Source organism: Leptodactylus fuscus, unplaced genomic scaffold (genome assembly GCF_031893055.1).
Source record: "Leptodactylus fuscus isolate aLepFus1 unplaced genomic scaffold, aLepFus1.hap2 HAP2_SCAFFOLD_139, whole genome shotgun sequence".
Lineage (NCBI taxonomy): Eukaryota > Metazoa > Chordata > Amphibia > Anura > Leptodactylidae > Leptodactylus > Leptodactylus fuscus.
The window spans coordinates 196,241-209,852 of record NW_027440161.1 but is presented as its reverse complement, the minus strand read 5'-3'; the positions used below and the strand labels follow the sequence as shown (position 1 = coordinate 209,852).

At 42.7% G+C, this 13,612-nt stretch overlaps 2 protein-coding genes across 2 annotated transcripts in view; both read left to right on the top strand.

Moving 5' to 3' along the window:
- The first annotated feature begins 243 nt into the window (after positions 1-243).
- LOC142187210 (uncharacterized) lies at positions 244-7,041 on the top strand. Its single transcript, XM_075261463.1, has 3 exons — positions 244-319; positions 379-6,959; positions 7,027-7,041. The coding sequence occupies exons 1-3, from the start codon at positions 244-246 to the stop codon at positions 7,039-7,041; spliced, it is 6,672 nt and encodes a 2,223-aa protein (XP_075117564.1).
- The window catches only part of LOC142187211 (uncharacterized), a 44,571-nt gene continuing 37,793 nt past the window's right edge, over positions 6,835-13,612 (top strand). The window contains exons 1-2 of the mRNA XM_075261464.1: positions 6,835-10,107; positions 12,690-12,944. Of these exons, the coding sequence (XP_075117565.1) occupies positions 7,059-10,107; positions 12,690-12,944 (3,304 nt within the window). The 5' untranslated portion in view covers positions 6,835-7,058. The remainder of the gene's footprint in view (positions 10,108-12,689; positions 12,945-13,612) is intronic.

The following is a 13,612-nucleotide window of genomic DNA, read 5'->3' as shown; positions in this document are numbered from 1 at the left end:
CTGCCTCAGATACGTCTCCAGAAAGTAGTACGACTATAAGTTATGTATATACTACAACGGACTCTTCACAGACTATATCCTCTGTAGCAGCTACAGGTCAATCAGACTCTACAATCAGCACTGAAGAAGTAACATTGATATCCACCACCGACTCAAACAGTGAGCCTTCAACATCTCCAAACCCTGAAAGTTCCCAAACATCATTAGATACTGAATCGCCCACTACGTCTAGTGTTAGTACGAATGTCCAGGAAACAACATCATCTGAGTCTGAAACCACACAACAGACAAATACAGGAGAAACTTCTACAGCCTTCGAGTCTTCACTCACCACAGATATTATTTCTACAATCTTCACAACATCTGAAACACCTGCAGAGACATCAAGTAATTCTGAATCTACATCTGTGTCACCTTCTGAAAGTCCTTCAGAGACAACCACTGAAACCTCTACTGATATAACACAATCAGAATCTGCTGTAACTAGTGATACTGTAACCTCCAAAGCTCCTGAGTCCTCCTCAGCCACCACAGACATCTTCACCACAAGCTTTACATCAGAAACTCCTGCAGAGACGTCAAGTAATTCCAAATCTACATCTGTGTCACCCTCTGAAAGTCCTTCAGACACAACCACTGAAACCTCTACTGATATAACACAGTCAGAATCTGCTGTAACTAGTGGAACTGTATTCTCTACAGCTCCTGAGTCCTCCTCAGCCACCACAGACATCATCACCACAATCCTAACTACACTGGAAGAGACATCAAGTAACTCTGAATCTACATCTGTGTCTCCTTCTGAAAGCCCTTCAGACACAACCACTGAAACCTCTACTGATATAACACAATCGGAATCTGCTGTAACTAGTGGAACTGTAACCTCTACAGCTCCTGAGTCCTCCTCAGCTACCACAGACATCATCACCACAATCCTAACTACACTGGAAGAGACATCAAGTATCGCTGAATCTACATCTGTGTCTCCTTCTGAAAGCCCTTCAGACACAACCACTGAAACCTCTACTGATATAACACAGTCAGAATCTGCTGTAACTAGTGATACTGTATCCTCTACAGCTCCTGAGTCCTCCTCAGCCACCACAGACATCATCACCACAAGCTTTACATCAGAAACACCTGCAGAGACATCAAGTAACTCTGAATCTACATCTGTGTCACCTTCTGAAAGTCCTTCAGAGACAACCACTGAAACCTCTACTGATATAACACAATCAGAATCTGCTGTAACTAGTGATACTGTATCCTCTACAGCTCCTGAGTCCTCCTCAGCTACCACAGACATCATCACCACAATCCTAACTACACTGGAAGAGACATCAAGTAACTCTGAATCTACATCTGTGTCTCCTTCTGATAGTCCTTCAGGTACAACCACTGAAAGCTCTACTGATATAACACAATCGGAATCTGCTGTAACTAGTGATACTGTAACCTCTACAGCTCCTGAGTCCTCCTCAGCCACCACAGACATCATCACCACAATCTTCACTACACTGGAAGAGACATCAAGTATCGCTGAATCTACATCTGTGTCACCCTCTGAAAGTCCTTCAGAGACGACCACTGAAACCTCTACTGATATAACACAATCAGAATCTGCTGTAACTAGTGATACTGTAACCTCTACAGCTCCTGAGTCCTCCTCAGCTACCACAGACATCATCACCACAAGCTTTACATCAGAAACACCTGCAGAGACATCAAGTAATTCTGAATCTACATCTGTGTCACCCTCTGAAAGTCCTTCAGACACAACCACTGAAACCTCTACTGATATAACACAATCAGAATCTGCTGTAACTAGTGATACTGTATCCTCTACAGCTCCTGAGTCCTCCTCAGCCACCACAGACATCATCACCACAATCCTAACTACACTGGAAGAGACATCAAGTATCGCTGAATCTACATCTGTGTCACCCTCTGAAAGTCCTTCAGAGACAACCACTGAAACCTCTACTGATATAACACAATCAGAATCTGCTGTAACTAGTGATACTGTATTCTCTACAGCTCCTGAGTCCTCCTCAGCCACCACAGACATCATCACCACAATCCTTACTACACTGGAAGAGACATCAAGTATCGCTGAATCTACATCTGTGTCTCCTTCTGAAAGCCCTTCAGACACAACCACTGAAACGTCTACTGATATAACACAATCAGAATCTGCTGTAACTAGTGGAACTGTAACCTCTACAGCTTTTGAGTCCTCCTCAGCCACCACAGACATCATCACCACAAGCTTTACATCAGAAACACTTGCAGAGACATCAAATAACTCTGAATCTACATCTGTGTCACCTTCTGAAAGTCCTTCACAGACAACCACTGAAACCTCTACTGATATAACACAGTCAGAATCTGCTGTAACTAGTGGAACTGTATCCTCTACAGCTCTTGAGTCCTCCTCAGCCACCACAGACATCAGCACCACAATCCTCCCAACACTGGAAGAGACATCAAGTATTTCTGATTCTACAACTGTATCTCCTTCTGATAGTCCTTCAGACACAACCACTGAAACCTCTACTGATATAACACAATCAGAATCTGCTGTAACTAGTGATACTGTAACCTCTACAGCTCCTGAGTCCTCCTCAGCCACCACAGACATCATCACCACAAGCTTTACATCAGAAACACCTGCAGAGACATCAAGTAACTCTGAATCTACATCTGTGTCACCTTCTGAAAGTCCTTCAGAGACAACCACTGAAACCTCTACTGATATAACACAATCGGAATCTGCTGTAACTAGTGATACTGTATCCTCTACAGCTCCTGAGTCCTCCTCAGCCACCACAGACATCATCACCACAATCCTAACTACACTGGAAGAGACATCAAGTAACTCTGAATCTACATCTGTGTCTCCTTCTGAAAGCCCTTCAGACACAACCACTGAAAGCTCTACTGATATAACACACTCAGAATCTGCTGTAACTAGTGATACTGTAACCTCTACAGCTCTTGAGTCCTCCTCAGCCACCACAGACATCATCACCACAAGCTTTACATCAGAAACACCTGCAGAAACGTCAAGTAACTCTGAATCTACATCTGTGTCACCTTCTGAAAGTCCTTCAGACACAACCACTGAAACCTCTACTGATATAACACAATCGGAATCTGCTGTAACTAGTGGAACTGTATCCTCTACAGCTCTTGAGACCTCCTCAGCCACCACAGACATCATCACCACAATCCTCACTACACTGGAAGAGACATCAAGTATCGCTGAATCTACATCTGTGTCTCCTTCTGATAGTCCTTCAGGTACAACCACTGAAGGCTCTACTGATATAACACAATCAGAATCTGCTGTAACTAGTGATACTGTAACCTCTACAGCTCCTGAGTCCTCCTCAGCTACCACAGACATCATCACCACAAGCTTTACATCAGAAACTCCTGCAGAGACATCAAGTAACTCTGAATCTACATCTGTGTCACCTTCTGAAAGTCCTTCAGAGACAACCACTGAAACCTCTACTGATATAACACAATCAGAATCTGCTGTAACTAGTGGAACTGTATCCTCTACAGCTCTTGAGTCCTCCTCAGCCACCACAGACATCAGCACCACAATCCTCCCAACACTGGAAGAGACATCAAGTATTTCTGATTCTACAGCTGTTTCTCCTTCTGAAAGCACTTCAGACACAACCACTGAAAACTCTACTGATATAACACAATCAGAATCTGCTGTAACTAGTGGAACTGTATCCTCTACAGCTCCTGAGTCCTCCTCAGCCACCACAGACATCATCACCACAAGCTTTACATCAGAAACACCTGCAGAAACGTCAAGTAACTCTGAATCTACATCTGTGTCACCTTCTGAAAGTCCTTCAGACACAACCACTGAAACCTCTACTGATATAACACAGTCAGAATCTGCTGTAACTAGTGGAACTGTATCCTCTACAGCTCTTGAGACCTCCTCAGCCACCACAGACATCATCACCACAAGCTTTACATCAGAAACACCTGCAGAGACATCAAGTAACTCTGAATCTACATCTGTGTCACCTTCTGAAAGTCCTTCACAGACAACCACTGAAGTCTCTACTGATATAACACAATCGGAATCTGCTGTAACTAGTGGTACTGTATTCTCTACAGCACCTGAGACCTCCTCAGCCACCACAGACATCATCACCACAAGCTTTACATCAGAAACTCCTACAGAGACATCAAGTAACTCTGAATCTACATCTGTGTCACCTTCTGAAAGTCCTTCAGACACAACCACTGAAACCTCAACTGATATAACACAATCAGAATCTGCTGTAACTAGTGGAACTGTATCCTCTACAGCTTTTGAGTCCTCTTCAGCCACCACAGACATCATCACCACAATCCTCAGTACACTGGAAGAGACATCAAGTATCGCTGAATCTACATCTGTGTCACCTTCTGAAAGTCCTTCAGAGACAACCACTGAAACCTCTACTGATATAACACAATCAGAATCTGCTGTAACTAGTGATACTGTAACCTCTACAGCTCCTGAGTCCTCCTCAGCTACCACAGACATCATCACCACAAGCTTTACATCAGAAACACCTGCAGAGACGTCAAGTAATTCCGAATCTACATCTGTGTCACCTTCTGATAGTCCTTCAAGTACAACCACTGAAACCTCTACTGATTTAACACAATCAGAATCTGCCATAACTAGTGGAACTGTATCCTCTACAGCTCTTGAGACCTCCTCAGCCACCACAGACATCATCACCACAATCCTCAGTACACTGGAAGAGACATCAAGTATCGCTGAATCTACATCTGTGTCACCTTCTGAAAGTCCTTCAGAGACAACCACTGAAACCTCTACTGATATAACACAATCAGAATCTGCTGTAACTAGTGATACTGTAACCTCTACAGCTCCTGAGTCCTCCTCAGCTACCACAGACATCATCACCACAAGCTTTACATCAGAAACACCTGCAGAGACATCAAGTAACTCTGAATCTACATCTGTGTCACCTTCTGAAAGTCCTTCAAGTACAACCACTGAAACCTCTACTGATATAACACAATCAGAATCTGCTGTAACTAGTGATACTGTATCCTCTACAGCTCCTGAGTCCTCCTCAGCCACCACAGACATCATCACCACGAGCTTTACATCAGAAACACCTGCAGAGACATCAAGTAACTCTGAATCTACATCTGTGTCACCTTCTGAAAGTCCTTCACAGACAACCACTGAAACCTCTACTGATATAACACAATCAGAATCTGCTGTAACTAGTGGAACTGTATCCTCTACAGCTTTTGAGTCTTCCTCAGCCACCACAGACATCATCACCACAATCCTCACTACACTGGAAGAGACATCAAGTAATTCTGAATCTACATCTGTGTCACCTTCTGAAAGTCCTTCACAGACAACCACTGAAACCTCTACTGATGTAACACAGTCAGAATCTGCTGTAACTAGTGGAACTGTATCCTCTACAGCTTTTGAGTCCTCCTCAGCCACCACAGACATCATCACCACAATCCTCACTACACTGGAAGAGACATCAAGTAATTCTGAATCTACATCTGTGTCACCTTCTGATCATCCTTCAAGTACAACCACTGAAACCTCTACTGATATAACACAATCAGAATCTGCTGTAACTAGTGATACTGTATCCTCTACAGCTCTTGAGTCCTCCTCAGCTACCACAGACATCATCACCACAAGCTTTACATCAGAAACACCTGCAGAGACATCAAGTAACTCTGAATCTACATCTGTGTCACCTTCTGTAAGCCCTTCAGAGACAACCACGGAAACCTCTACTGATATAACACAGTCAGAATCTGCTGTAACTAGTGGAACTGTATCCTCTACAGCATCTGAGACCTCCTCAGCCACCACAGACATCATCACCGCAATCCTCACAACATTGGAAACTCCTGCAGTGACATCAAGTAACTCTGAATCTACATCTGTGTCACCTTCTGAAAGTCCTTCAGAGACAACCACTGAAACCTCTACTGATATAACACAGTCAGAATCTGCTGTAACTAGTGGAACTGTATCCTCTACAGCTTTTGAGTCCTCCTCAGCCACCACAGACATCTTCACCACAATCCTCACTACACTGGAAGAGACATCAAGTAACTCTGAATCTACATCTGTGTCTCCTTCTGAAAGTCCTTCACAGACAACCACTGAAACCTCTACTGATATAACACAATCAGAATCTGCTGTAACTAGTGGAACTGTATCCTCTACAGCTTTTGAGTCTTCCTCAGCCACCACAGACATCATCACCACAATCCTCACTACACTGGAAGAGACATCAAGTAATTCTGAATCTACAGCTGTGTCTCCTTCTGATAGTCCTTCAGGTACAACCACTGAAACCTCTACTGATATAACACAATCAGAATCTGCCGTAACTAGTGGAACTGTATCCTCTACAGCTCCTGAGTCCTCCTCAGCTACCACAGACATCATCACCACAAGCTTTACATCAGAAACACCTGCAGAGACATCAAGTAATTCTGAATCTACATCTGTGTCACCTTCTGTAAGCCCTTCAGAGACAACCACTGAAACCTCTACTGATATAACACAGTCAGAATCTGCCGTAACTAGTGGAACTGTATCCTCTACAGCTCTTGAGTCCTCCTCAGCCACCACAGACATCATCACCTCAAGCTTTACATCAGAAACACCTGCAGAGACATCAAGTAACTCTGAATCTACATCTGTGTCACCTTCTGATCATCCTTCAAGTACAACCACTCAAACCTCTACTGATATAACACAATCAGAATCTGCTGTAACTAGTGGAACTGTATCCTCTACAGCTCCTGAGTCCTCCTCAGCTACCACAGACATCATCACCACAAGCTTCTCAACACCTGGAACATCTGCATTGACATCAAGTAACTCTGAATCTACATCTGTGTCACCCTCTGTAAGTTCTTCTGGCCCATCTACTGAAAGCTCTACTAGTGTAACACAGTCAGAATCTGCTGTGACAGCAACTGAAGCTGTAACTTCTACCACTCCATCTATGGTGCAGACATCAGTCACCACTTCTGGTGTATCATCAACCATTATCACAGCATCTTTAACCACAGTCCAACCAAACAGCAATACTCAGACTCTGACCACACTTCAACCGACAGTGAACAATACTGAGGCATCTACTAATGAAGTACAAACTACTAGTAGAAATGAGACGACTGAAAGTTCAGCTACAAGCCTTACATCTTCCGCAGCCACCACCCAACCTTCTACAATAACCCCAGTGATTGTTGCCTCTACTACAAGCAATTTTAGCATGTCTACATCAACTATCTTACCTACAGATATTTCAGATACGTCAGTTGACTCAACAGAGTCTAGACCGACCTCTATAGAAATCGTGACAATTACTACTAACGCAACAACACCTTCTTTGAGCGCAACTACACCCACAACAGAAAGCTATAGCAGTACAACGCTAAGCACTGGTGGAATCAATTCTACTGAACCTACAACCGAAAGTACAACATTAAATACAACCAGAGCCCCTACTATTACCACCAATGTACCAACAACTGGAACATCTGGCAACACAACTACACCCACAACAGAAAGCTATACCAGTACTACTCTGATAACTGCGGGGATCAATTCTACTGAACCTACAACAGAAAGTACAACATTAAATACAACCAGAGCCCCTACTATTACCACCAATGTACCAACAACTGGAACATCTGTCATCACAACTACACCCACAACAGAAAGCTATACCAGTACTACTCTGATAACTGCGGGGATCAATTCTACCAAATCTTCTACAGCTACTGCTACATCTGTCAACCCAACAACAACAACAACAAGCATCCTTTCCAATCCTACATCTAACTCGACAGTAACACCATCTTTGAGCTCAGTTACATCCTTTACAACAAGTAATAGCAGTAATAATCTAACCACAGCTGTTATCCATTCTACATCTACAGCAAGTACCACATTAGATACCACCGACACTTCTACCTCTGCCACTACGATACCAATAACTGGCACATCTGTCAACTCAACAATGACAAGTGTCCTTTCCAGTACAACTACATTTACCACAACAGCATCATCAACAACTAATATTACTAGTACTAGTCAAAGAACAGCTGGATCAAATTCTACAGAATCTATTACAACTAATACCACCACCACCATTACTACCATACCAACATCTGGCCTATTTGACAACTCAACAATGACAAGCTTTCTTTCCAGTCCTACATCACCATCAACAGCCATTTTAGGTTCAACCACATCTCCATTGGCCAGTAATACCAGTACAAGCACAGCTGATATATCTTCTACAGGAACTTCAACCACTGCCACCACCACCACCATCCCAACAACTGTCATATCGGTCAAATCAACATTGACAAGCAGTCCTTCATCTGAATCAACAACAACCATCAACACAACACCCTCTTCAAGCTTGACTACACCAACAACCACAATTAATAACAGTACTAGTCTAAACACAGCTGGAAACATCTTTTCAGGATCTTCTACAGCAAGTACCACATCTGATACAACCAAAACAAATTCAACTGTCAATTCCACCACTGCTACTGGACCAACAACAACCACAACTGTGAACTCTACCACCAGTTCTGTACCAACAACAACCACAACTGTGAACTCTACCACCAGATCTGTACCAACAACAACCACAACTGTGAACTCTACCACCAGTTCTATACCAACAACAGTCACAACTGTGAACTCTACCACCAGTTCTGTACCAACAACAACCACAACTGTGAACTCTACCACCAGATCTGTACCAACAACAACCACAACTGTGAACTCTACCACCAGTTCTATACCAACAACAATCACAACTGTGAACTCTACCACCAGTTCTGTACCAACAACAACCACAACTGTGAACTCTACCACCAGTTCTGTACCAACAACATCCACAACTGTGAACTCTACCACCAGTTCTGTACCAACAACAATCACAACTGTGAACTCTACCACCAGTTCTGTACCAACAACAACCACAACTGTGAACTCTACCACCAGTTCTGTACCAACAACATCCACAACTGTGAACTCTACCACCAGTTCTGTACCAACAACAACCACAACTGTGAACTCTACCACCAGATCTGTACCAACAACAATCACAACTGTGAACTCTACCACCAGTTCTGTACCAACAACAACCACAACTGTGAACTCTACCACCAGTTCTGTACCAACAACAATCACAACTGTGAACTCTACCACCAGTTCTGTACCAACAACAATCACAACTGTGAACTCTACCACCAGTTCTGTACCAACAACAATCACAACTGTGAACTCTACCACCAGTTCTGTACCAACAACAATCACAACTGTGAACTCTACCACCAGTTCTGTACCAACAACAATCACAACTGTGAACTCTACCACCAGTTCTGTACCAAAAACAACCACAACTGTGAACTCTACCACCAGTTCTGTACCAACAACAACCACAACTGTAAACTCTACCACCAGTTCTGTACCAACAACAACCACAACTGTAAACTCTACCACCAGTTCTGTACCAAAAACAACCACAACTGTGAACTCTACCACCAGTTCTATACCAACAACATCCACAACTGTGAACTCTACCACCAGTTCTATACCAACAACATCCACAACTGTGAACTCTACCACCAGTTCTATACCAACAACATCCATAACTGTGAACTCTACCACCAGTTCTGTACCAACAACAACCACAACTGTAAACTCTACCACCAGTTCTGTACCAAAAACAACCACAACTGTGAACTCTACCACCAGTTCTGTACTAACAACAACCACAACTGTGAACTCTACCACCAGTTCTATACCAACAACAATCACAACTGTGAACTCTACCACCAGTTCTATACCAACAACATCCACAACTGTGAACTCTACCACCAGTTCTATACCAACAACAATCACTTCTGTTAACTCAACTTTGAGAAGCATCCAATCAAGTTCTACGTCTACAGCTACCACATCAACAACATCCACAACAAAATCAACAACTTCAACAACATCAACAACAACAAGCTCAATTTGTGGTGAGTAAAAGAGTCTTTAGCTCACTCCCCACATAATTTAAGGTGTATAATCTATATGTAATTGCCCATTAAAGAGTGGCCATACTCACCCATACTCATCCATACTCACCCATACTCATCCATACTCACCCATACTCATCCATCCTCATCCATACTTATCCATACTCATCCATACTCACCCATACTCATCCATACTTATCCATACTCACCCATACTCATCCATACTCACCCATACTCATCCATACTCACCCATACTCATCCATCCTCATCCATACTTATCCATACTCATCCATACTCACCCATACTCATCCATACTCACCCATACTCATCCGTCCTCATCCATACTCACCCATACTCATCCATACTCACCCATACTCATCCGCCCTCATCCATACTCACCCATACTCATCCGTCCTCATCCATACTCACCCATACTCATCCATACTCACCCATACTCACCCATACTGACCCATACTTATCCATACTAACCCATACTCATCCATACTTATCCATACTAACCCATACTCATCCATACTTATCCATACTAACCCATACTCATCCATACTTATCCATACTCACCCATACTCATCCCTACTCACCCATACTCATCCATACTCACCCATACTCATCCGTCCTCATCCATACTCACCCATACTTATCCATACTAACCCATACTCATCCATACTTATCCATACTAACCCATACTCATCCATACTAACCCATACTCATCCATACTTATCCATACTCACCCATACTCACCCATACTCATCCATACTCACCCATACTCATCCGTCCTCATCCATACTCATCCATACTCACCCATACTTATCCATACTAACCCATACTCATCCATACTTATCCATACTAACCCATACTCATCCATACTTATCCATACTCATCCATCCATCATCCATACTCACCCATACACATCCATACTCACCCATACTCATCTATATGTTTCTGTCCTCATCCATACTCATCCATACACACCCATGCTCATCCATACATATCCATACTCACCCATACTCACCCATACTCATCCATACTCACCCATACTTATCCATACTCACCCATACTCATCCATACTCACCCATACTCATCCATACTCACCCATACTTATCCATACTCACCCATGCTCATCCACACTCATCCATACTTATCCACACTCATCCATCCTCATCCATACTCACCCATACCTATCCATACTCACCCATACCTACCTATACTCACCCATACTCATCCATACTCACCCATACTCATCCATACTTATCCACACTCATCCATCCTCATCCAAACTCACCCATACTTAGCCATACTCACCCATACCTACCTATACTCATCCATACTCACCCATGCTCATTCATACTCATCCATACTAATCCATACTCACCCATACTCACTCATACACATCCATATTCATCCATCCTAATCCATACTTATTCATACTCACCCATATTCACCCATACTTATCCATACTTAAATATACTAATCCATACTAATCCATACTCACCCATACTCACTCATACTCATCCATATTCATCCGTCCTAATCCATACTCATCCATACTTATTCATACTCACCCATACTCATCCATACTTATTCATACTCACGCATACTCATCCATACTCATCCATACTAATCCATACTTACCCAAACTTATTCATACTCACCCATGCTCATTCATACTCATCCATACTCATCCATATTCATCCGTCCTAATCCATACTTATTCATATTCACCCATACTTATCCATATTCACCCATACTCAGCGATACTCAGCCATACTCATCCATACTCACCCATACTTATCCATACTCACCCATGCTCATCCACACTCATCCATACTTATCCACACTCATCCATACTCATGTATACTTATCCATACTCACCCATACTCATCCATACTCACCCATACTCATCCACACTCATCCATCCTCATCCAAACTCACCCATACTTAGCCATACTCACCCATACCTACGTATACTCATCCATACTCACCCATACTCACCCATACTCATCCATACTCACCCATGCTCATTCATACTCATCCATACTCATCCATACTTTTTCATACTCACTCATACTCATCCACATTCATCCGTCCTAATCCATACTCATCCATACTTATCCATACTCACCCATACCTACCTATACTCATCCATACTCACCCATACTTATCCATACTTAAATATACTAATCCATACTTATCCATACTCACTAATACTCATCCATATTCATCCGTCCTAATCCATACTCACCCATACTTATCCATACTTAAATATACTAATCCATACTTATCCATACTCACTAATACTCATCCATATTCATCCGTCCTAATCCATACTCACCCATACTTATCCATACTCACCCATACGTACCTATACTCATCCATACTCACCTATGCTCATCCATACTCACCCATATGTATCCATACTCACTCATACTCACTCATACTCATACTTACCCATCCATACTCATCCAATGTATGTTACCAATTTTGACAGGACCAGCCATCTAATGTGTACAGGGCCTCCTAACCATGTCCCTGTTGTGGATTAACCTCTTCATTTCTTGTTGCAGCTGCTGCCTCCGTGTCTGTAGAACTCTCCAATGTCACCAGTGATTTGATTGCCTTTAAACTTATCAAAAAAGGATCTCCGACCAACGCCACCTACGTAGTGACACTGTCCGGGAGTGATGGGGTCGTACAACAGATCAGTACGTCTGACTCAGATGTCACCTTCATCGGTCTTTACCCTTCAATTCAGTATGAAATATCCGTGCAGCAGACATTCTGCCCTCAAAAAGCAAATTATACGCTGACAGTCTGGACAAGTAAGTGACTGAGATTCATTCTCTTAGATTCTAGTCTTCATGATCTCTAAATAGTCAGATTGTTTATCAATTCAGTATAAATTCATTTATAATTCCATTACATAATTACGTCTGCCTGCAGTCACCACTAGAGGGAGCCGAAGACATTGCTGCATACTGTTTGCAACTAGAACTCTACCATTAAACTGTATGCACCAAGTTCCAGAGCTCCCTCTACTGGTGGCTGCAGTTAGCGAGAATTTTATCATTTGACTCTTCATCTGTGCGGGAGATTTGGAACTTTGTAAGTGTCAGTCTGATCATAGCGGCGTTAAAAAAAATCAAAATAATTGTCAAATCACTTAGCAGTGCCCCTTTAATTCCGGAAATTATTGGTGGTCCAGGATAGGAGAGTTGGGCATGTGATTCCCCCCCCCCCCCCCCGTATATATATATATATATATATATATATATATATATATATATATATATGATAATAACATTTTAGACGATCCTAATCACTGGATTTTCCCTTAAAAGAGATTGAACAAGATCAGTATAGCATAACTAGTGCCACCGCCCCCTATAGGTTGTGTCTGGTATTGCAGCTCAGTTACATAGAGGTGAATCAGGCTGCAATACCAGACACCACCTGAAGGCAGATGTGGCGCTGTTTCTACTGCAGCCAT

Bases quoted from the DNA above. Each gene is read 5' to 3' on its own strand.
- LOC142187210 (XM_075261463.1), top strand. From the start codon at position 244: ATGTCCAGGAAACAACATCATCTGAGTCTGAAACCACACAACAGACAA. The intron at 320-378 runs GTCTTCACTCAC...AAACACCTGCAG, and splicing joins GAAACTTCTACAGCCTTCGA to AGACATCAAGTAATTCTGAA.